We start from the raw sequence: 23531 nt of genomic DNA, 5'->3' as shown, positions 1-23531 counted from the left end.
GCATTTGATCATGATATGATATGATATGATCATTATATGATTCATAATGAACCACTTCTCTGTGGTTCATTATATAGAGCATATACTATTGTTACTGGTACAGACTACCTTGGAACTGAAAAAGTGGCTTCTTCTTCTCTTGCTTAAACATATTTTCATTTACACTTTTAAATCATGAATGCTCATTTGTTAAAATCTACTTCCAAACCAGACAAAGTCTTTAAGAGGTGTTGCACTCCAATTTGGAATTTTAAATTATATGACTCATTTCTTTCTCTCATGCCTTTACTTTTTGCAATCGCTGTGTAAAAGAGTGGCCATCAAAATAGTTCAATTAACAGAGGAAACTATGAAACAATTACCTGTTTGTGGATTAGGAGAGCTCATCTTAATTATCTGAGAACTTGCAATTTGTGAGATTCCCCTGGAAGTACATTGAGAAAAACTTTCCAGACTTCCTGCTCAGCTGTATGAAGCAATCACATACAGATAAAGACAGACAGTAGCTCTATTGCATCCTATTTCAAGAGGGAGGATATCATTCCTCATGTGAGGAAGTCATCTAGTTGATGTAATTGAATTGACACAAACAAAATTACTTCCTCTGCCAGGAGCTCTAAGCATACAAGCAAGATGAGCTGCACTGTTTGAAGCTGTTCTGTTGCGTATCAGATCTAAAGAACAGCATTGCAAGATCTGTGTATGTCAAGATAGCAGATGTGCTGAAGTCATCATGGTTCTAACATGCAGAAAATATTCGGCCTTCCAAAGCCAGTGTTTTCTCAGCTCTGTCTTGGCATCTTATTGCTGGTCAGCAATGTCCAGAGTGATACACAAAGTGCAGCCCAATACTTCTGAGTTCCAAAAAGCTGTGAGAGTGTTAGCATAAGGGCATATCAAATCTTATCCATCAAATACCTTTAAAAAGACTTCTTAAGCAGTTGAAATTCTTTCTGGAGGAGATGTACTGACTGTCCCACGCTCAGTTGAGTTTTTCTGTCACTGTGAGAATTTCCAGGTTTTCTGGCAGAAGACCTACTGGTCCAACAGAGCTCTTGTAGACTGCTGAGGTTTTCGATTGTTACTAAATTCAAGCAAATAGGTTGGATAGCAGAGTATCAACGGACAAGATTCTTCAGGATTCTTCAGAAAGGCTGTAGTCACCGTTGTAAAAAAGAGCTGGAGAATTTCTGAGGTGAAAGGACAAAACACACAATGTATAGGGGTCTTCTACAATAAAGCAAAGGCTCAAGTCCTTTGCTACTCTGACTGCAATCTGCTAGGGGTTCAAGTGACCCTGATGGCATAGCTGAGAGCACTCTTATGTTCATGTTTTATGATTTAGGGCTCTTCAAATCCAGTTTCCTAGGCATCTGAATTTACCAGCTTTGATTTTTTAAATTTTTTTTAAATTTAGTATTTAAGAACTGTCGGTCTCTTTCAGCTCAGAATAGTTTAGGATTCCAACTTGAAGGTGCCTAGTAGGTGATACAGTTTGTGATCCAGTTTCAGCTGCTGTCCAGTTGATGAAAAGCCTGCACATTAATGCACCTGAGCTTCTGCTATTTCAATATTAAGTTAGGCTTGCGTTAAAAAGCTTAGACATACAAACCCCTTAACCATGGCTTGAATTGTAACACCAAATTCATGTAACAAGTCCTATTCTTTATTCTGAAGTCTTCTTCCATTTTAAGTTGCTTTTGGCATGATTTTCACCTCAAGACATTAGAAGAAAAATGTTTGTTGGCTTACTGGTTTGGCCTTCTGTTACTAAAGTTTGAGGTAAATTATAATGGACATGATTACATAAATTTGAATTTCCAGTGAATTACATCAGTGTCTGTCTTATCCCTGGAGCTAGTGCATTAACTTCACCTTTGTTTCCTTTATGGTATAGAACATACTGTTGTAGGCTAACCCCATTAGGCAGCTAAGCCCCATGCAGCCACTCATACATTCTCCCCAAGCAGGATTGGAGAATCATAGAATCAGAAAAGAGAGACAGAAAGCTGAGGTTGAGGCATTTTTATAGGTAAAGCAAAAGCTGTGAGCACAAGCAACTCCGCATTCTGCAGTTCAGAAATTTTGCTATGCATTCTATTTTCACTGTGCAGCTTGTGCTTTCTGTTTACAATCATTCCGTTTCTGGGAGGGCTTGTGTGGTGCTGATTTTCTTTAGAAGGTTAAAAAAAGTTCAGTAAATCAGAAAAGATATCTAAGGTTTCATCTGCTACACTCACAGTCTGCAAGTATACCACCTTTTTGACAAAATTATGCTCTTCACCTTAAAAATACATCTAAGCAGAAACTTCAGATCCTGTTTCTTGCATTTTTTGTGTGTAACAAAGTTTGAGGGTTTGTTTGGGCTGCTTTTTTGGTAACATTTATTACCTTTGTTCACACTGCTTACAGGAAGGAGATGCACACAATATATAGACTAAATATACTTTTTATTAGCAAGGCTCTTAATATACAGTCTTGCATTCAGCAGCTTAGCTGATGAAAACCGTTTAAAGCAGATTGAATTACTCTAGGTTCTACTAAAACTGCATAGCTGCTGTATCCCTGCATGCAAACATGTTTAATTTTCAGTTTAACTCACACCAATTTCAGCTGACTTCACATTTTCTACGTCAGATGGGGAAGCCACAGGTTTTTCTTTTGGAGAAGACTACCAAGATATTCTCACTGTTGAAGTGTGATTTCTATTTTTGTCCATTTACATCTATGAGTCTGTCCTTTTTTCTCCCACCTTTACTCCCCCATCTTCTCCCAGAATGGTGGTGGTTGTGCGTCAGGGCTGGCCTCTTCTTTGTGGTTGGACCAGTTCCTATATGTGGAAAGTGTGTTTGCAGTCAGCTTGAGTTCCTCCATCCAGCCACCTCCCCATCAATTTCCTCTGAATTGCCAAGTCCTCTTCCTTGCCTTCAATGCTGATGTGTTATAGGCTCTATTCCATGTTAATTCCTGAGACAGTAGCTGAAGCTTCTACTGTAGACCTGCCTCTAACCCACTCGCCTGTCTTGCTCCAGCCAATGTTACACAAATGACTTCTCAGTCCGTATTTTTCCTGTCTTTCCCTCTCCCATTAAACTGGAGGGAGTCTTGCACCCTCTTCTCTTGCTCTTTTCCATTTCTTGAATCAATCCTCAGTCACATTTGGCCACATCTGGTTTGAGTCACAAATTCACAAACTGATTTTTGCTTAATTTTCAAATTCCAATTGTGTTCAGGTTGTTCGGGTATCTCCTTAGAATTCAAGCCAGTTGTGCCAAAAAATGAACCCTCTTCCTAACCATTATTCCTCCCTCTTCCTCTTGCAATCTTTGATCACCATCACCACATTCCACTGAGATAGTTACAAAAATGCTACACAATATCAGATATCCCTGACTAGCAACTCTCTACCACTTGCTTTAGCGCTCTGCCCGTGCTGCTCTGCAGCTTTTACTACTGGAATCTCTGTCAGTCATTGCTTTCAGCACCACATCCATGCAAAACAACACTGCAGCTCTCTGAATGCCTTTTCTTCCACAGTTTGATCTTTCATTTGACTTGAGTTCCCTGCTTCTCAAAATCAAAATAACTGACTTCTTGGTCACGCTGTTTTAATATTTTGCCTTCAGTCTATAATCAGTTTTCACACATTAAGATAAAACAAGCCTAGCATGCAAACTTCTGGAATATTTATCGTCTATCAAAAGAGAGGTTTTGCTTACAAAAAATGTTCTGTACATGTTTACATTGCTTGTCTTAAAAAAAAAAAAAAAAAAAGAAAGTATGATGCAAGCATACTCCAGCGAAAGATCAGAACAGGCACTGCCACACACAAAGAAATTATATTTACACAGTATCTCTAAGTCCAAGTGCATTGTGTGTGAACAAACATATAAGTAGATGAATACAGTCCTTTATGTAATTTCTAGCTGGAATTCCAGCATACAACCAGCATAGCAGGTCTAACAGAAATGGGCAAGGTCAGAGTACTGACTCAGTAAATTGTGCCAGGGAGATGTAAGGTAGCAGGATCAGTTCTTGAACAATAGCTCACTGTTCACATAGTAGCTGGTCCTAGCATCCAACCTGATGGAAAATATTTGTGTATCTAGTTTAAAAACAACCTAAAGATGCCAGGATTCTATAGTATATTGTGAATACATAACAAACCTAGTTGTTAATTTTCTTTATGCTGGCATTTAAGTTTACAGAGGGTGTTTAGAGGACATACAGTTGTAGGCTGGTACTTACAAATTGCCAGTGATCTCAGAATAAACAGATGGAGGAGGAAGGTGCAAATTAGAGTTACTTAATCTCCAGAAAGTTTTTTCCTGGTTTTGATGACTACTGATTACACCTAGGTTTTAAGAGTTGGTTTATGATTGAGATTTTTTGGATTATGATTCCAGCTTTATGAAAGTACAAAATTATCAGTTAGAAAATGATCTAACATGCAGACAGGTATAATATAAACTCAAGCTCAAGATGTGCTTGAGCTGAAATGTTCTAGTGTCTACAAAGACAAAACCATCTCTAAAACAGCGCTTAGATTCACTATAGCTATGAAATAATAGCTATGAAATATGAATAATAGGCTTTTCCCCTTGCCCATAATCCTTGTTCCTTACACCAAATTCATCCTTAACCACACAATTCTCCGTGTAATTCAAGCTTCAAAAATAAATTAAACTGAAACTCCCAGTGTATTTTAGTCCCAAAAATACACTCTGTTTCAGAAAAAGAGCCGTTTATAATTCCTCATTTCAGGTTTGTACCCCTAATGTCACCAAAGCCTTTCTTTTTCTGTCAAAGATGCTTCAATTTCCATTCTTTGTGCTAAGTAAAATCAACTCTTAGAGTTATTTCAAACAAAACAAAACTCTTTCAGGCTGGGCAGGGGGAAATGGGGGAAATATTTGTACAAAAAACTCTCACATCCATTGAATGCTCCCATCTTGCTCTCACCCTAAAATAAGAATCCAGAAATTATGACAGAACATTGGTATTGTTAAGTTCTAATGCACTATCTAAATTAAGATATAACAAAAACCTTTTGGCATTTTTGGTTCTCTAACTTACTCTAAATTATGACTATATGGATGATAATAAAATCAGCTGCCTTTAAGGCATATATGTGCTACCTCTTCCTGTTTAGAAATGTCTGGGAGCACTGTACAGCTCAGATCCTGCTATTACATGAAGAGATACCTGCTTGCTTTTCAGAGGTAGAAAATATGGTAGCAGAGTAACAAAGCTTTATATCTTGGCACATCATTGCTGATCTGGTCCTACAGTTTAGTCAGCAAAGACAATTTCTCATACGTGTTGCATTCTGTGTGCTTGAGTTAGTGGCCACTTACAGATACCCGGCAGGGTGTTGGATGAACAGCTCCTGTGCAGAGCTCTTGTCACAGACCCAGATCTCGACCCAGGAGGATGGGACAGCCCCAGCCTATTGATGCTGTGCAGAGGCACTTCAGCACCTGTACATCTGCACTTCATACTGCACATATTCTTCACAGCTTTCCTCCCATTATCCCTCACTGGTCATCACTTGTCAGCAGCAAAGACTCACTACAAGTTTGCAAATTTGACTCCCTTTCATTCTCTTTTAGGAGCATTTGGACTAAAAATGGCCTCTTCCTACATCTGGGTGGGTATGCAGGTCATGCCTGTCTCAAAGTTGGGGTTTTAGTTTGACTCCCTCCAGCTTTCAGTAAATATTCTGGATTTCTAGCTCTAGCCTTCTTTTCAGTTCTTGATCTGTGAAAGAAGCTACAGCCACCTCTTTCAATAAAATTAGTATTTTTCATTATGCAAACATCACTCTGAAATTATTAAAAAGAAGTTGCCTACATCCACCGGGCCAGAAGTAAAATACAATAATACCCCACCAATTCCCTAAGTGCTGAAGACTGGGGCCTGCAGCTGTGGGATACACTTTGATATCCCTTTCTCAGTTTATAACCACTGTTTCTGGGAGCCATACTCTTTTTATGCAGTCATTGGCAAGCCCAGGCTTCTAGTCCAAGACAAAGCACTTTCCTAAGTGAGAAGAATCCAGTGTTGTTGTCACCACTCTGGATTCCTTGCAGAAAGGATTCCTGTGGTTACTCACTTGGGTGAAACTTAGGCTTACTCCTTTGTGGAAAAAGTTTTAAAGTACAATTCAGTCAGAAGAGGCATTGGAAAGAGGAAGATTGTTAGGAAAATCTAGAAGGAGAAATCTTGCTCCCAGTTCAGAATCTGGATACTACTTGAAATACTCTTAGCAACAATTTAACTAGGAGACACATTCGCAGCATTAAGAACCAAATCCAAATGCAAAAGCTGTTTTTCCCTAGCCTATTAGAAAATACACAGTATGGGTTAACACAGCTTTACAAATTACATAAATCCAAATTAGCTTACTTCATCTAAAAATTATGTTCTTCCTGTCTGTATTTTCCTGATAAATCTCAAGTATTAAGTATCCTTTTAAAATCCACGATGTTTAAAAGTTTATCCTTTGCAATGAAAGAAAAGCTGAAAGAAAAACTCTCTCTTCTGCAAATCATTATATTTCACAGGAAATTCAAATGCTTCGTTTTTTTTTTTTAATCTGAGAAACAAGGTGTTTCCCCAAACGACAACTATTCAGTGCCAACATCTAATTCACAATAAATGCAATGCTGTAGGTAAAGCTATCTTAAGGCAAAACCCGAACTTCTCTATCACCTAGTCCCTCAAAATACAAAACAGGAAAGAAACAAATTTCTCTCAAAACCAGAAAGGTGAAAACGAAGAAGTCTAACTGCAACTTCAAATCTAGCAATTCCTAGAAGACACAAGATGATCTTTTAGCAAAGCTTTGGTTGAAAAAAGTATATTTATATTGGCTTAATAAACATGACTAGAGATTCCTCTGCCCAGCTAGGGGGGTCTCATATGCAACATTTATCTCAAAAATACTGGCAAGATTGATGAAAAAAAAAGCAATTAAACATCAAGGTACTGTAAGATTGCAATGAAAGATACTTGTGTAATAATAGATCAAAGATCTCTTCTACAAAATTGTCACTACAACACACAGAGCTCGTGAGTAGCTGCAGCAGCTGAGGCTAGAAAAGGGCCTGAAGGTTTTTTCCCCTTTTTTGCAAAATAACTCATAAATAAATATTTTTTTGCTGGCATTTTAAATGTCTGCTGTGACAAATGAAAAAGCAGTAACATGCCATATGTTGTATTTCGACATTTATATTGATACAAAACTGCAGGAATTTAATCACAGTGCAATGTATTCCCAGTAACTTAACTGCAATACAATTCTATTATCAAGTATTTAGCACTTATAACCGTTAAAATTATTAAGTATCACAGGTTTAGAATTAGTTGATATATACAGTTTCTGCCAGAGAAGGCAAACTGTAGAATCTCAAAATATGAAGAAAAAAAGCCTAGATTTTAATGGAATTAAAATCAGCTCAATATCAGTATAAAGAAAGTACCTTAATTAGTATTGACAATGCTAATGGCTAAAGCCAACCATGTGGGCAGTGCAGAAATTGACAGAAATGCTCCTTTGTCTGTGTTTATGCTGTTAAGTGGCTCTAGACTAAAATTTATTATTATTAGTAGCATAATTTCATAAATTATTTTGGGCTTCCACTGAAAATAGTAATTTTAATCCTTGCATCCTTTACCTTTTCAACTTCTTTGTCCAAAGTGTGAGTAACTTACTCAGATGCATAAAGACCTGCAGTAGCCACAGAACCATGTAATTCAGTAGGCACAGAAAACAGGCATTTATTGACTACAGCTATCTGCCAATTACGAAAGTTAAGACAGCTGGGAAACCAGCAACCACTCAAAAAGCTTAACTTTTTAAAAACTGTTGAAGTTCTAATATAGAGATTTTTAATCATGCAAACAGAATACTTGAAACTAACACGGTATTCTTTAACACAAAAAAATCCCAAACAGAAAAACAACATATTTTCCATCACATTGGACCTGAATTAAAACATTTGGAAAAAAACATTTTTGTCTATTGAAAGTTTAAGGAGTTCACTTTCCTAACTTAACCACGCTATAGTAAATAACTGTTTAGGTAAACTAACTACTGTAAAACCCAACAAATGAATTCTAGGTCTTACATTATGGAGCAGAAAGATGAAACTTGGATGCAGAGGTAGGTACAAGTCTTTGTCTTTCATTAGAAGCTTTAAGATTTAAAGGAACTATCGCGTGTTTGTTTTGAGATTGGTTTATTTTTTTAGCTGGCTGTAAGATATAAGCCATCCTTAAGTTTAAAAAACTGCAGGCTAAAATATTTTATTATCATGTGCTGCTCTAGGAAAAAAAAGAGAACCAATTTTTGGTCAAATGAGAGCTGAGAATATCTATCACCCACCCCACCTTCATCAGCCAACTGATCCCATTCAGTCTTCTTGACTTTGGAAGCAAAAACCCCTTAATTCTCTCATGTACCTAATATTTCAGCAGTACACTAGATATTCATGATATTGACACTGTAATAAGAGCACTTACATCAGTACTTTATTGTTTATGTTAATATGTATTCTCAGAAATGTACATATCACTATAGGGGAACATCTCATGTTGGTCTTCGTGCACTCACCCAACTCTAGTCATAGTGTGAAGAAACATTAATGGATTGGGTCAAATAGTTAAAGATTAAATTAGAATGCTTATTCTTTTATTCCAATTACCAGAATAATTTAAAACTGTTGAGGATTACTTCTTGTTTATAGAAGTCCTTCTTATAGTAGAAACCAGTTTATTAAGTGCTCATTCCAAGTATTACTGTGGCAAATAAATAAAATCCTTGTTTCAAGCAGAAGGCTCCAAATTTGCTTTGGGACACTTCGTACTAAACAACCTTTCTGCTTTTATAAATTATTTAAATTTCATGGTAAGAGTATTTTTGTCACATTTGACACTTAAATGTAAAGCCACTCTGGCAGGCATTGCCTTTCACAGACAAAGTCTGCTCTTGTAGTTGAGCAAGAGATGACAGACAGGCAGGCCAATATAAGTTAGTCTCATTTTCTGTTTATCTGGAAGCAATTCCAGTTGAGATCAGTTGAAATAGCAATCAATTTTTTTGTATTTTTAAAGAGTGAAGTATTGTAATATCAGCATCCTTTACCAAGCAATACAAGCGCAGGTTACTTGTACACAACAGAAATGTGACTGCTATCAACTTTTGCTGCCAGTGAGTTTTCTGTTAAGATTATATCTGAAATCCTGGATGTGAGAGATTCTAATGTTTCATTTATGGTACCCCATCACCTCCTCCATCCCCACTTTCAATCAATTCATGTTTCTTCTTTTGTCTTATTGCCAAGCATCGTGCAATGCCCAGTGCACCTCCTTTTAAGAACCGTACAAAGTTGTCTCCCACCAGAGGCCCTAAAGCAAAGAGGTTGGCTTCTTTAGTGCATTCGTAAGTGTATGGATCAATCTCTATAGGATTCCCCTTGCATGTGATGGGCTGATTAGAGTGATGACCTATGCTATGTCCTTGGTCCTTTAAAAAGAAAAGATTTGGGTGAGAACCTATCAGAACTAAGGCTACAGAAAACTTTAAGATTTTCTTCAGTCCGGAGGCACTCTGAAGAACACATTTCATTTCAGGCTTGAAGGAAAGTACATTGTGTTCAGGGAAACTAGTGTAAGCAGAATGTTGATTAGAGTCCACAGTATGAGACTGAGTACACATCATATGATAGACCTTATGGTATTCAGGGTAAAGCTTTTTAGGTAACTGTTTGAAAATTAGGCTTGTATCGGTAACTCTTCTACGAAACACATGGACTACTGGGATGTTGTTGTTATAGGCACATAGCACTGCATCAGCTGCTGTCAGTCCAGCACCCACAATCAGCACAGGGTCTGCCTTCCCACGTAACTTTCCTTTGCTGATTGCAGCTCCAAAGTCAGACATGGAGTGGAGGACAAAAGGAAAGTCTTCTCCCTCAACTTGCAGTCGGCCAGGAGAATCAAAGGTTCCAGTTGCAAGAGCCACATTCTCAGCAAAGAGGCAGAACGGCACATGAGAACCATCTGTTGCTCGCTGATAACCTCTGACTTCCCAGTTTCTCTTGATAAGTGATTTCTGCCCATCTTCCATTTCCAAATGCTGTGTTGAAATATCTTCATTTTGGTGACTTCTACCTTCATCATCCTTTTCTCGGTAAAGCCTAGACACTGATGTTATGTAAACATTGTCTCTGAAATTCTTTTGGAGGCCCATGACTTTAACATAGTGTTTATAATAACAAGCTATTTCCTCTGGCATTACTCGATCACTCTTTATATTTCTGAAAGAAAATTTAATGGTTGCAGTTAATAAACAGACCTTACTGGTAATTTGAATATCAGATATGACATACCACATGACAGGTCAAATTCATGAAGACTGAATCTCCTCAGTGTAAATGACACTGAGTTCAGCATCTTTAAAGGCATTTCATTTATTTGTTCTCTTGTTTCTTGATACGCAAGACCAGCTAACTTTTAAAATATAGTTTTAAGTCTTTATACAATCTAAATTGCTATGGTGATTAACAAATTAGGTGTAACAAAGCTCTGGAGTATCACAGCAGCTCTGTATGGAAGTTTTTACAATGTTTAACATCACAACTATCAACAGTACAGTCTTGGCTAAACTTCTACCCAAAAATTTGTACTCAGTTACGATCTCATTAATCAAATGACATAGTTAAGTGCTAATTATGAAACTCTAGGATCAATATGTTACTGGAACCAAGTATTCATTATACTTTACAAAAGACCTCTCCCTTGGGTATGGTTAAGTTCATGAAGTAGTTCCATATCACATGAATGAGCAAAGCAAACATGACACAGAGTGTTAATGCAACTATGTAAACAGGATTGTGAGGTTCAAGTGTTCAACAAAAAACATTTTTGCACTGCAACCCTGCTATTACATCTGTGCTTTTCTCGTGATTATTGCAGTCTCATTTATAAGAAAAATAGCTAACAGTGTAATTATTTGGAACAGTTGCATGAATTCTGCTGCTTCTTTAGAAGTAAGCTCTACGAAGAAGGCAAAACAAACTGCAGTGAACGCCAGGATTGCCACTAAATTACACTTAAAACCATATTTACAAGTCATCCGGCTAGTCATTTTCTTAGACTTACAATATAATAGCACATGTTCTCTTAAGTGCTCAGGTTATTACTCTGAAAATCCTCATGAGATATTTAATGGAAGAGAATAATATGACAGTGTTACACCTCTTGCAAGGAAACTTAGGAAATCGTTCTACATAACTAGAATTTTACATTATCATCAATCACTTTGAATAAGCGTGTTTGTTTGTAGTATAAGAGGTCAGTATTTCTGGTTTTAGCATTGTTGAAAACTATAATACATAGTTTCAGATAATAAGCAGCTTAAGGGATTTCAGTTAACAAGGAGGCAAGATTGCTGTGGTTATCTAAGAAAGGGATTAAAGAACAAAGCTACAGTTTCCTCACTTCAAGGGCTGTCCTGAAATGAGTAATAGTCTGCCCTTAAAGACATATGCTCAAGTAACTCTACTTCTTCTTTTCCCATACATGGTACAAAACCAATTTCCTTTAATTTTCCTAGAAAATTCAAAAAAATCAAAATTTTAGAAAAAGCTCATGTAGAGTGCTCCTAGGTTCATCTGCTGACAGAGACCTTTACGAACTGAAGTAAAACCAGTGAGCTTGCACAAGAGTGACTTCTCAAGTTTTTTCAAGAAACTTATTGCTACAAATTAACGCTGAAATACTGAATTATTCTCTTAAAATTAAAAATTATAGATTTCAGATGCTGCAGCTTTGTCTGTAAAAGCAAATGCTGAAATATACAACTTCCTGAATTGCAAGAAAACTGGTGTGCGCAGCAACTTCAGCTGCATCGGTGTTGAAAGAGGAACTTGCAATACTTCCTTCAGTGGATTTTAAAGTCCTTCCTCCATCTTCCCTCATCTCTGATCAGAACTGCTTTCAGTAAGTGCCTCTTTCTGAAATGCTGCTGCAACACACTGCTGCCTGTACGTTTGCCTTCGGTGCACTCACAAGCAATTGTTCTGCCTGACCATTGTCCAGTTTGTTTCCATCAGAGTACACACAGCAGAAGAATTCCAGTGCCATCAGGCAATTAAATAAACTAAACAAGAAGCCCTCCTGTGAACAGTGAAGTTGGAATATTTTCCAGTTATCTGGATTTTTATAGCCACTAGGATTCCCAAATAGATTCTGCAGTATCTTTACCTGCGTTTGCTAGCTGCCCACTCCTTAAAGCTGAGGCCAGGCAATTCCATCCAGTCTCCAAAACTGATAGTTAGCATAGAGCCCTCCATGGACTATGGAGAAAATATGAGATGCATCATCAGACACATTTCAAATTCATGTAAAAACCAGTGAAGCTCTTCTCATTGTACTCATTTAGAGCAACAAAATACCAGAACACAACATAAAACCAGGGCATTACATGAAGAACTATTTCTGTGTTACGCTTAGATAATAAGCAAACACATGGGCTAATAAAGAAGAAGGTGAAGAGAGAGCATGTGAAAGAGAAACTAAAAGCAAGTTATTTAAAAACAAAAGAGGAAGAAAAATATGTGAAAGCAGCATCATGTAAACACACCGAGATTTAAGATTTTGTGTAAAAGCACCTGGAAGCAATGCAGACAAGAAAAAAAAGTTATAGAGAATACTCTTCATTATAATTCATTAAATGTAAGCTAACAAAAAACCTGGTAATATAAGACAGCACTCATGGCCACAAACACTTGAGTAAAGGGCAACTTCTTTCTTCCTTTCTCATATCCCCCCCCCACTTACTTGGGCTTTAGTAATGAGCAGTTAAAACTGCACCAGGCACTACCATCTAAAATAGTCCTAGAGTAAGGCAGTAAGAAAAATCCCAAAACACAGAGTTATCAAGTTCCTCTAGGAGAAGGATGAAATTTTTACTCACATGCCAAGCCCCACCAGGTGGTCCTTTTCCAAGCACTATGTGGGGAATGTAATTATGTTGTTCTAACTTCCAGTGCAGAACAGGCGGGTAGTCATAGCCAAAGTCAGCATCAGGGTGAAGCAATGTATCAAAAAGCACTGCAACTGGGTTTGAGGAGCGTCCTTCCAGGCCTTCTGACAGGTACTCCAGATCCTGAAGGATGACAAGTTTTAAACTTCTAATGTTCATCATGCTATTCTGATGTACAGAAGTTGAATTGCAACAGAAAACAATAAACTCAAGTTGTGTTTTAGGTAAAGGTATTTAATGCAGAGATTGAATCAGAACACTTTTCAGAAATAACTAATATTATTCAAAGAACTGAATCATAGATCTCACTCATTTAAAAATTACATGCTAATAACAGTAATTCTGGGGAAAGTCACTATTTGATATTCATTGTAGAACAAGAAGTATGTGGACAAACAGAGATCAGAGCAACTTAGTGGTATCTATGTTTATAGACAGCACACTGCTTTTAAAAAACGACTGCTAGTATTCTAGGAGCCTCATAAAACAAAATTGGAATCTAAAACATTAAGCTTTAAACATCAAGTAGAAAAGGCTCTTTTGGCAGCTTTTAGCTAATTCCAACACTAACTGTATTATATCTTAAAATAATGAAGATAATATAAGCGTTATTTTTAAAAAGTAAAAATAGGATTATTTTACACAGCAGTTAATATTGAGGAAAATTAATAAAACTTTGTAAAGTTCACATTTCAGCATCTATTAACCAGTCTTGTTCTAAAAACTGCAATTGCAAAAATTATGCAATAGTAAATATTTGAAGAGAAAATAGAGATTTGAAGACGGAACTGGATATAAGACCAATTTTTGCTGACAAAGTCAGTACGGCTTAGCTTCCTAATTACACAAAATACCAGGGAGTCAACAGAGGACACAGTTAAATGAAACACCTGTAGTCAAAACTTAGACAACTTACTCTCCTGCAAAAGAAAAAGACCTTGAGACCTAGGGTAAACATTACATGCAAATACCACAGCACTGAAACAAAAACACCTTCCAAAATCCAAAGCCAAACAAACTCCTACTTACCCCCTACAAATATAAATCCATGTTTGTATTTCCAATAAATTAGTCACAAAGGCAATACAGTGATAGCATTGTCAGTAATCCAATCAAGGAGTACAGTGAGGTGAGTGGAAAACAGTGTTAACACAGCAAGCCAACAGACAAGCGAAAAGAAAAATGCTGGAGAAGATTTAACTAATCAAATCAGACAGAAAAATTGGATGTATATAAGGGTAACAACTACAGCACAAGAGCAACTGTCAGTACAACATAAACACTGATGGATGCATACTGTTCCAAAAAGAGAAATGGATTGTGTTTACAGAGGGTATATGTATGTCCCCAGTATAACTAAAAATGAAATATTAGTATGAATTGTATTTAAACTTGAACTATGTGTACTTTATGTATGTTAGCAGTGTGTGTTCCTTGGTGATAGTGCCCAAACATCCCAGGACATGACAACTGGAATTCCTGCATCAGCCACTGACCAATGACCAACTGACACTCCTGTCAATTAGTAAGAATACAACAAAGAGCAGACTGTAAAACCAAAAAATACCACAAACTAAAAGCCTTCAAGAACCACGAACAACACTACACGGCTCAGTTCTGGATCTAACCATCATGAATTGATTCTATTTAAATTAACAGAATAACAAAATAACTTATTAATGCACTAATGCTTGCAGTAGGAAAAGAGCTAGACAAGATGGCAACCAAAGCTTACTTGATCAACAATGGAAAGATGTCGAGCTTCTTCTAATTTTGTATGTAGGATGGGGTTTGGGTGTATAGCTTCAGGAGACAAATATGGCCTGTATCCAGAGAGCAGGTAAGACAGGCAAATTCCTGAAGGTCCATTTCCTATTAAAGAAAAAATTTACTGCTTTAGTAGAAATATTTATAATCTACAGTTTGTTAATCACTAAATATACAGCAACAAAATAATACTGAAGTAGTATAATGCCAGACTTGTCCTGATTCAAAGCAGCTTATAAACTTTGCAGTAAAACAGAACTTTTTATAGGACCATCCTTCAAATAAACAAAGCAAAATTTTTTTTCAGTTAAAGAAAAATGTGTGACTTTTACATCAGGAAGCAAAATGCATATAAAGAAGTTCCCTAATTTAGTATGTCAAATTCACTATTCTTCTGTGAAAAGGCCTGATAGATAATGGTCTGTCTGTCAGTCATAGTGATAGCTGAATATTATTGCCATCTTACAACTTTGCCTTCCTACAGGCACTGCACAACACAGAGCAGAAAGACAGTCTGGATTATATGCTCTTCAGGTCTGTCCATAAATTAAAAGGAAGAAAGAGATAAGCAGAAAGCTTAAGAATGAAAGTCAAATGAGAAGTTACAGACACAGCAAAACAACATAAAAGCTAAATAAACACAGACTTCCCGTAGGTAAGTGGTAAAGTACAAGAAACTCATGTAAGACCACATTCATTGTTCAGGAATAGTATCAAGCCAAACACCTTTATCAGCTTTGTAGCATTTTCAATGTGTATATTTTAATAGACACTTATTTTTAAAATGTTATTAAAGGTATGAGATAGATGGGACCAAAACATTACTATAAACATTTAAAAAACAAAATATAAACAAAACATATAAACAAAACATTACTGTAAACATTTCTATTTATTTGACTAGTATTAAACAAAGTAGGGGGCCATATTTATCACATGCAAATACAGAAGTAACATTCATGTTGCAAAGTCAGACATCAAAAGTTATGGAAAGCTAAATCAGAAAAGGATGCGCTATGACACAGAATTTAAATATGTGGCTATGTATTGTTATTTCTATAGTTCCTCTACCCATTAACTAAATGAAAAGCAGTGTTCTCCTAATGAGCCACTTGTCAGTACTTTATCTTTGTTTGCACGCATAGTATTTAGCAGACAGTATGCAAATTGTGGGTTTAAGTTACTAATTTATTCGTACTTTATTATAGCAGGCATTGTTGGATGTTTGCTTTTACTTCTAATCATTTCATCTCTTGATGTCAAGAGTTCACAGGTCATTTACTTTTCCCCATCACTTTTGCATACACTATTTTCATCACCTGTTAACAATCCCACTCCTCCTTTCCTGATTTCTCAGCCCTAAATCCTCCATTACTTTACTGAGGCCGTGTTCATTCTTCACACATTGGATCTCTGTTTCCTCTTTCACCAGGCTATTCTCACCCGGTCTCCAGTGGCAGGATATCCCATACTTTATTACAGTGCTGTGTATGTAGACCTGTCACAGCTATAGGCTACAAGAAAACCACCTAAAGAATCTAAAGACAGTGAAAAAGTTCTTCCTTATTCTCACACTGTTCTGCCCTCCCACAAACAGATCAATATAAAACAGCCAGATATGCTTCAGTCCAGGAACTTAAAGCTTAAAGAAGATGCAAGCTCCTACTGTCACCTATTTGCCATGAGATAGATGTGAGAGAGAACTGTAGAAATACAGACAAACTATCCCTAACAAAGTCAAATGAAATTATGAAACCACTTTAATCATACCAGTAGTTCACAAGCATTTCCATGACTGAGTAAATTCTTAACTGTTTTTAGAATTGTAACTTGAATTCAGTAAAGAATTTTTTATCTTTTTACAATTGCACAGCTAGCTTTATTTACTGCTGGGGTATAAACAAAACTCATCCACAATGGAAAGAGGAAAATGTGTAACATAGCCAAGGATGCCATAGTAAAGATCATTCCACTGGATAAGGCTAAAAGAACTAAATGGGTAACAAATGTTGCCCAAACAAAGACTGGCAAGGGCCCAGGAGAATACTGAGGATGGATGGGTTATGTCTAGGGTTTAAAGGGATTGCTTCACAAGGATCCATCTTCACACCACTGCCAACTTTAACCAGCCTCACTTCTGTCTGAATGGAAATTTGTTGAGGTGAAGTCCTGGCCTGTATCAGGAATAGTGTGGCCAGCAGGAGCAGGGAGGTCATTCTTCCCTTGTACTTGGCACTGGTGAGGTCACACCTTGAGTGCTGTGTCCAGTTCTGGACCCCTCAGATTAGGAAGGACACTGAGATTCTTGAATTCATGCAGAGAAAGGCAACAGGGCTGGTGAGGGGCTTGGAATACAAGCCTATGAGGAACAGCTGGAAATAAGGAGACTCAGAGGTGACTTCATCACTCTCTACAACTTCCTGAAAGTGGTTGTAGTCAAGGGGGGTTGGTCTCTTTCTCCAGGCATAATGAGAGAACAAACTCTTAAGTTGCACCGAGGGAAATATAGGCTGGATAGTAGGAAAAAGTTTCTTACAGAAAGACTGATCAAGTACTGGAATGGTCTGCCCAGGGAGGTGGTAGAGTCACTATCCCTGGATGTTGTTTAAAAAAAGACTGGATGTGGCACACGGTGCCATGGTTTAGTTGAAGTGTTAGGGCATGGGTTGGACTCGATGATCTTGAAGGTCTCTTCCAACCTGGTGATTCTGTGATGTTAAGGTGAATTACTGTCACTGAGCTCCCTGAACTTTTCTGGGACCATCCAGAGAGCTGATCCAAACACAGTTACTATTCTTTAAGCAGACTGAATCCAAGAGAAAGGAAATCCCTTGATGATATGCTGTCAAGAACACGTGGTATGAAGGTTCAGCAGGAAGGTCTGCAATTAGACTTGCTATAATTTTCTCAGAAAATTCTTGAGAAAAAGAGAAAAAAAATCTTTTTGAAATGACAAATTAATACCCAAGGGGTTTGTTCTTTATTTACACAGAGTGCCTGCAATAAGACCTCTGACTGCAATCAGGAGATACTACTATTACACAAACTTTAGTTGTATAATTAATATAATCAAAAATCCCATGGTCCTGTTTATTTAAGAAACGGTAAGAAGTTTGTTTGAATATCAGCAAAATCTTGATCAACAGCAAAATACAGTGCAATCACCTTTACATTATGGGTCTAAATTTAAAGCAAATGTTCAACTTCAGGTATTGTAACAGCCTTGTTGTTTGCATAAGAAGTGACAACATTATACGTAGTAATGACCAAAACTAGTGCAGAAGATGAAAATGTTTAGCACAACACACTCTAAATTTAAGAGTTCCAGCATGGAATTGTTCAACCCCAATGGAATGTACCTGTTTCTGCCCAACACAGGTATTGCACAGAAGTTATCAGACCAGTAGAGAGTGTGTTTATATATTGGGGGGGCAGAGGGGATGACAACTATTTTCATTCTCCTCTACTACATTATCAAACCATTTTAGATCCCTTCAAAGGCTCTCCAGTGATAACAGGCTGTCAACAAAGAAGACCAGCTTGCAAGGTGTCTCAAATATATCTGTGAAGAAGCATTTGGACGATGGAGAAGTGGCTAAGGCAGCTGTGTTTGGTGTCAGCACCTGGAAGGGTGCTCTACACAAAGTAAGTCTTGAGCACAGGTATTTGCAAAACTAAACAGTGAAAACTGAGTCATAAACCATATGACAAACCTATACTAAGGCTGACAAAATGCCAGGACACTCTTCTCTTCAACTGTGATGCAGAACTCATCAAGTGATTCAAGTCTGTCACATACACCTAAGTCTGCTACATGAGCACTATTTTAAACTATCATAAAGAGAGCTTTGAGAACAGGCACTGTACAAACACCAGTCTTGAGAAGTTACAGAGACACTGTGAACACAATTATATTGCAACATCAGTCTCCAAAATCTCTGCTTGCTTGCAGGTAGGTACTTGCTCAAGTCCCAACAGCTTTGGACTAGATTATTGAAAACCTTCTTTACTTCAAATCTTTTCTTTATCCCCTCATGAAGTCATGGCAATAATGAGTTGGTGACCAGCTGTTGTTGAAAAACCTTGGCCCAACAGACATTATGCTGGCACTCTCAATTAAGTTGTGTACCTACGGAGCCTCTTCCCTCTGTTATCCTGTCATTTTACAAGCACAAGCCCTTAAGTATTCAATCAAGACTACAATTTATTATTTTAAACTAGCCAAATTGAGTTGGATTCATTTTGGAAAAGGTGGGGGAATATTTAGACATTAGTGATGGATGCAACAGAGAAAAAGGCAATTAATGAGAGGTTAACACCTAACCAATATAGAGCACAGACTTTACATTATGTTTTTCATTCTCCTACATGACCCCACAGATTTCTACTGGTGTACCATCGACAACCTTCATGCAAACAGAAATAGGCATATCACATTAATCAAACTCTACGTTATCAACACTAGAATCAATACAGTTCTTCCATTAATACTCCAATATCTGCTGCCAAATAACACATCTCATTTTTCAAGGCATAATCTGAATCCAAATATACTCCAACAAATCCCATAATATAATATAATATAACACAATGTAATATAATATAATACTACTATTAATTGTAACGACTGTATTACTTTAATAAACATCTTCTCTGTAAAGGTCCTAAGCATTAGTTATTTAATGATAAATTATTTAATGCAGCAGGGCTATAAAGACAATGACAGTAACAGTGAATCTTTAAAAAAGTGAAAAAACTCACCTATTATTACTACAGGCAGAGTAAGAAGGGAGTCGCCCGGCAGAACAGTTTCTTCAATTAAAGGCATTCTTTTAATCTTCCTCCCAAGGCTCTCACCAAAGTACTGAACAAAGGAATTCAAAAGCTGTCCTTCAGTTTCAGTGCCACTGTAAGTTCTAATTAAGAAGGACAGATGGGAGAAAACTAGAATGAAACAGTGAACTGTTGTCAGAACAGTATCTTCAAAAACAGTCGCTTTTGATGTTTTACTTTAAGAGCTACAAACTGGTAAAATCGAGACCAAAACAGATATGTTTTATCCAATCTGCACAATTTTACTCTTCAGAACAGCTTTTCTAACAGAAGATTTTTAGAAGTCCACTTTCTCCTAGCAAGTCTACAGGATAACAAAAAAGGCACAGATGGCTCTGCAGAAGTGCAGATTTCTAATCTCAGTTTATACAAAGCCAAAGTATAACCACAAGCATTATTTTGATCCCCCACACAGTAGAACTCATTCCTCATTATCCTTATCAAGTGAGGAGATACACACTGCCTAACCAATTAACAGCATTAAGGCCAGACAAAGCCTGAAGAAGCGGCTAAGGTACAACAGCAGCATTCATATCCCTTCCTGCTGGCTGAGCAGCACACAGGACTTCACCTCAACAAATTTCCATTCAGAGGGAAATGAGGCTGGTTAAAGCTGGCAGTGGTGTGAGGATGGATCCTTGTGAAGTGATCCCTTTAAGCCCTAGACATAACTCATCCTACCACTGTTAAAAGTTTTTACAGAAGGAATTGCCATGTAGTCAGATCAGCTTCTGCACAGCAGACTGATTTCACCACTTGCCATTTTCCGAGATTTCTCAGTTCTTTCTCTGAAAAATACACTTAAGTTTCTCTTGTAACTCTTTACCATCTACATGTGCTTCTAGAATACAAAGACTTGTCTTATAATGTTTTCTGTTTAATTATTTAGGAGTCCTTTCTGAAACCTTTCCAGGTCATTGAAGAAGCACACAAACTATCAGCCTAGCTAGAAAGACAGAGGGAAATTAAAAATAGTCTGTTACTGCAGTTATTGTGTCAAGTCTCTTGTAAAGTAAGGACAACCATTTTTTTAATTAAAAATACCCCTATCAACAGGAGGATATATTTTTAGAAAACTTTCTAAAACTTTTTTTCTTTATAAACATTATTATCAATAATAAATAAAAGAACTCTTATCTATTTCTGAAGACTTTGCGTATCTTAAAGCTGTTCTAGCATTTCAGCAATTATTTTCTACATAGGATCAAAACTGTAATGATCCAATTAATTCCCAGGGCCTTCAAGAAGCCACGTACACTAAGTGCTGCCTCAACTCCCACAGCACCCAAGATTCTGTTTCAAAAGCCTTTCCTCTACGGGGAAGTCTGAAATAAACTGGAGACAGAGCTGTGCAGTAACAACAGCAGTAGCACACTCTGTAATATATATCTCTGAAGGCATTGTTAAAAAGGGTGGGGAGCTATTCTGAGGTTGCATTTATTTTGGAAAGTACTTGATATCACTATTCACTGCAGTACAACAGGAAAAAAAAGCAAATTACTCGCTTACTGTTTGATTACAGTTGTGCATTAGCTCTTGCAGACACCTAACATCCAAACAGCATGAGTTAGATGAAGACGAGGAGTCAGAGAGGGGATATTTAATTATCAAACCGATTTTTTCACCTCTGCTTTTAGAAAGGAGCAGGTAGACTGTTTTATTTTTCAGCCTTTGTTCAAAGTTCACTAAGGCAACACTACCTTATGTTTAGCAAAAGACAGGCTTAAGGGGAGCATGCATGCTTTAGTGTGGCTTTATTATGCTTGCTGCGCTTGACGGAACATAAATCCAAAGGAAATATTTCAAAGCTTCATTTGAGAGATATATGCACAATACTGCAGGCTACAGAAGAATCTTTTAACAATAAAAATGTTCCTTCTGTGTAGCTTAGTGTATCACAAACTACCAAACTGATGATTTTGCACAGGAACATCTGCACACAACGTGCAGTTTCTTGTTCTTTGCACAGGAACACCTGCCATACAAAATGCAGTGCACACGAAGGACTGTTGTCAGCAGAATGTTCCTTCTTTGCAAGAACATCATACGGGAACCCAGTAGAATCCGAAGTTACGAGCCACTACATTCCTAACCTCTGAACAACACTGAAAGCCACCAAGTACGAGCAGTTTTTATCTTGATAAAATTCACGGTAGACAGCTCGGCAGTGGTGGGGACCTATGGCTCTAGTCCTGCAGACATACAAGGAGGCAGAAGATGAGGCAGTTCCAACACTAGTGCCTAATTTATCTTATACTGGTCACTCAAATAACCCGGGGAAATACCTTCTGTCAATTGTCTAGAGTCTAAACACGTGCATCCATAGTTTTGCTTTAAAAACTCATTAAGAGAAAAAACACAACATACACATAACAGTTTTTCTCACATTTGAAAAAGATAATAATAATACTTTGATAACAACTCGTAATTTGCTGCAGGTTATTATAATAAATGGTAGTTTTTCCAGGTAGCCGTTATGAAAGATGCTAGAATACACTGCGTACTTTCAGAAAAAAGAAAAAAAAAAAAAAAGGAAGAAAGAAATTAACTGTGGTGGGCGGTTAACAGAAAACTCGTTATATAAAACGAATCTGAATTTGGTGTCAAGCTGACACTTCGAGAAGAGAATTTACCACTACCAGACTGTTGGATTCCGTTCAGGTAAGCAGGCAGAACGGTGTCCCTCGGGGCCGGCATCCCGGGCGCGGCAGCGCTGCGAACCCCGGAGCGACACCGAGCATCAGCGGGCGCGAGATGCCCCCGGCCCGGCTGCGCCTCGGCGCTGCCCAAGGTCACGGCGCGCCCGCCCGAGCCCCGCGGCCGCCATCCCTCCCCGGCGGGGCCGTGCGGGGCCGGGCAGCGCCGCGCTCGCCGCCGCAGCCCCGCAGAGGCCGCGGCCCTGGCGGTGTCCCCGTCCTACCCGCAACGACCCCGCCCGCGGCCCCGCGGCCCCCCGCCGCCGCCGCCTCACCTGAAGTGACCGGCCAGGGAGCAGCGGCAGCACCAAACGGGCATGGGGAGCGCCGGCGGGGCCCAGGGATGCGGCTGCGGGGGGACACCGCACGCCGGCTCCCGCTCCTCCTCCTGCCGCCGCCACAGTGGGGCCCGCGCCGCGCGGTCCCTCCTCCTCGCTCACATGCGGCACCGGGTCACACGGGGAGGAGGAGCCGCCGCCAGCACCGGCAGGGAGGAGGGACGAGCAGAGAGGAGGAGATGAGAAGCAGAAGGGAGCGGGGAGGAGAGTGCCGCTTCCTGCTGCCGCTGCCCTGCGGCTCCGCTCCTGCAGGAGGATGCGGAGCTGCGCCGCCTCCTCCGGGAGGGCGGGGAGCCCGGCCCGGCCCGGCCCGGCACGGCACGGCACGGCACGGGCGCAGGGCGGGTGAGAAGGCGGCGCGAGGCAGCTGCGCGGCCCGGGATGAGGCTGCCTCGCCTGAGGGGGCTCGCACCGGGCTGCCGTGTCTGGGCCCGCACCGGGCTGCCTCGCCTGGAGGGGCTCACACCCTAGGGGCTGCCGCTCCTAGGGGGGCCCACACCGGGCTGCCGTGCCTGACGGGGCTCGCACCGGGCTGCTCCCGGCTCGCAGCGTCCTGCTGTGCCCCATCGGGTTTCTCGCGAGAGGCACATGAAGAAATTGACAGAAATCAATTAAAAATTTTTCGACGCAGCTTTTGTCTACAAACCGCCTGCTTGGGAACAGTGCTTCATATATGATGAGTTAGCTGCTTTGAATTGTGTCTTATAATAAATATTTTGCTTATGTGGGGAGAAAGCATTCCTTCCCTAGTCGCACCCATCTCAGTGGCTCTGGTTGGCAGCACCTCAGGAGGTCATCCAGTCCAACCCTCTGCACAGGCAGGGCCACCCTGAGCCAGCTGCCCAA

General features: G+C 39.0%; 1 protein-coding gene and 1 long non-coding RNA gene across 2 annotated transcripts in view; one reads left to right on the top strand and one right to left on the bottom strand.

The window, feature by feature from the left end:
• Nucleotides 1–8513: 8513 nt before the first annotated feature.
• Nucleotides 8514–22943, bottom strand: OSGIN2 (oxidative stress induced growth inhibitor family member 2). Its single transcript, XM_014870767.2, has 6 exons — nucleotides 22623–22943; nucleotides 19580–19734; nucleotides 14787–14923; nucleotides 12983–13174; nucleotides 12271–12362; nucleotides 8514–10322 (listed from the first exon to the last, which is right to left on the bottom strand). Exons 1-6 carry the CDS (start codon nucleotides 22664–22666, stop codon nucleotides 9275–9277), a joined length of 1668 nt encoding a protein of 555 aa, XP_014726253.1. The 5' UTR covers nucleotides 22667–22943; the 3' UTR covers nucleotides 8514–9274.
• LOC148225526 (uncharacterized) overlaps nucleotides 22245–23531 on the top strand; it is a 46547-nt gene continuing 45260 nt past the window's right edge. The window contains exon 1 of the long non-coding RNA XR_015807922.1: nucleotides 22245–22312. This is a non-coding gene — a long non-coding RNA (uncharacterized LOC148225526). The remainder of the gene's footprint in view (nucleotides 22313–23531) is intronic.

This window comes from Sturnus vulgaris, chromosome 1 (genome assembly GCF_052056855.1).
Source record: "Sturnus vulgaris isolate bStuVul1 chromosome 1, bStuVul1.hap1, whole genome shotgun sequence".
Taxonomy (NCBI): Eukaryota; Metazoa; Chordata; class Aves; order Passeriformes; family Sturnidae; genus Sturnus; species Sturnus vulgaris.
This window is presented reverse-complemented; position numbering and strand designations above follow the sequence as displayed.

Coding starts and splice junctions, on each gene's coding strand:
- OSGIN2 (XM_014870767.2), bottom strand. CDS start 22,666: ATGCCCGTTTGGTGCTGCCGCTGCTCCCTGGCCGGTCACTTCAG. Junction 19,735..22,622: donor TCCCTGGCCGGTCACTTCAG/GTGAGGCGGCGG, acceptor CTTCTTAATTAG/AACTTACAGTGGCACTGAAA. Junction 10,323..12,270: donor TGGGCAGCTAGCAAACGCAG/GTAAAGATACTG, acceptor ATTTTCTTTCAG/AAATATAAAGAGTGATCGAG.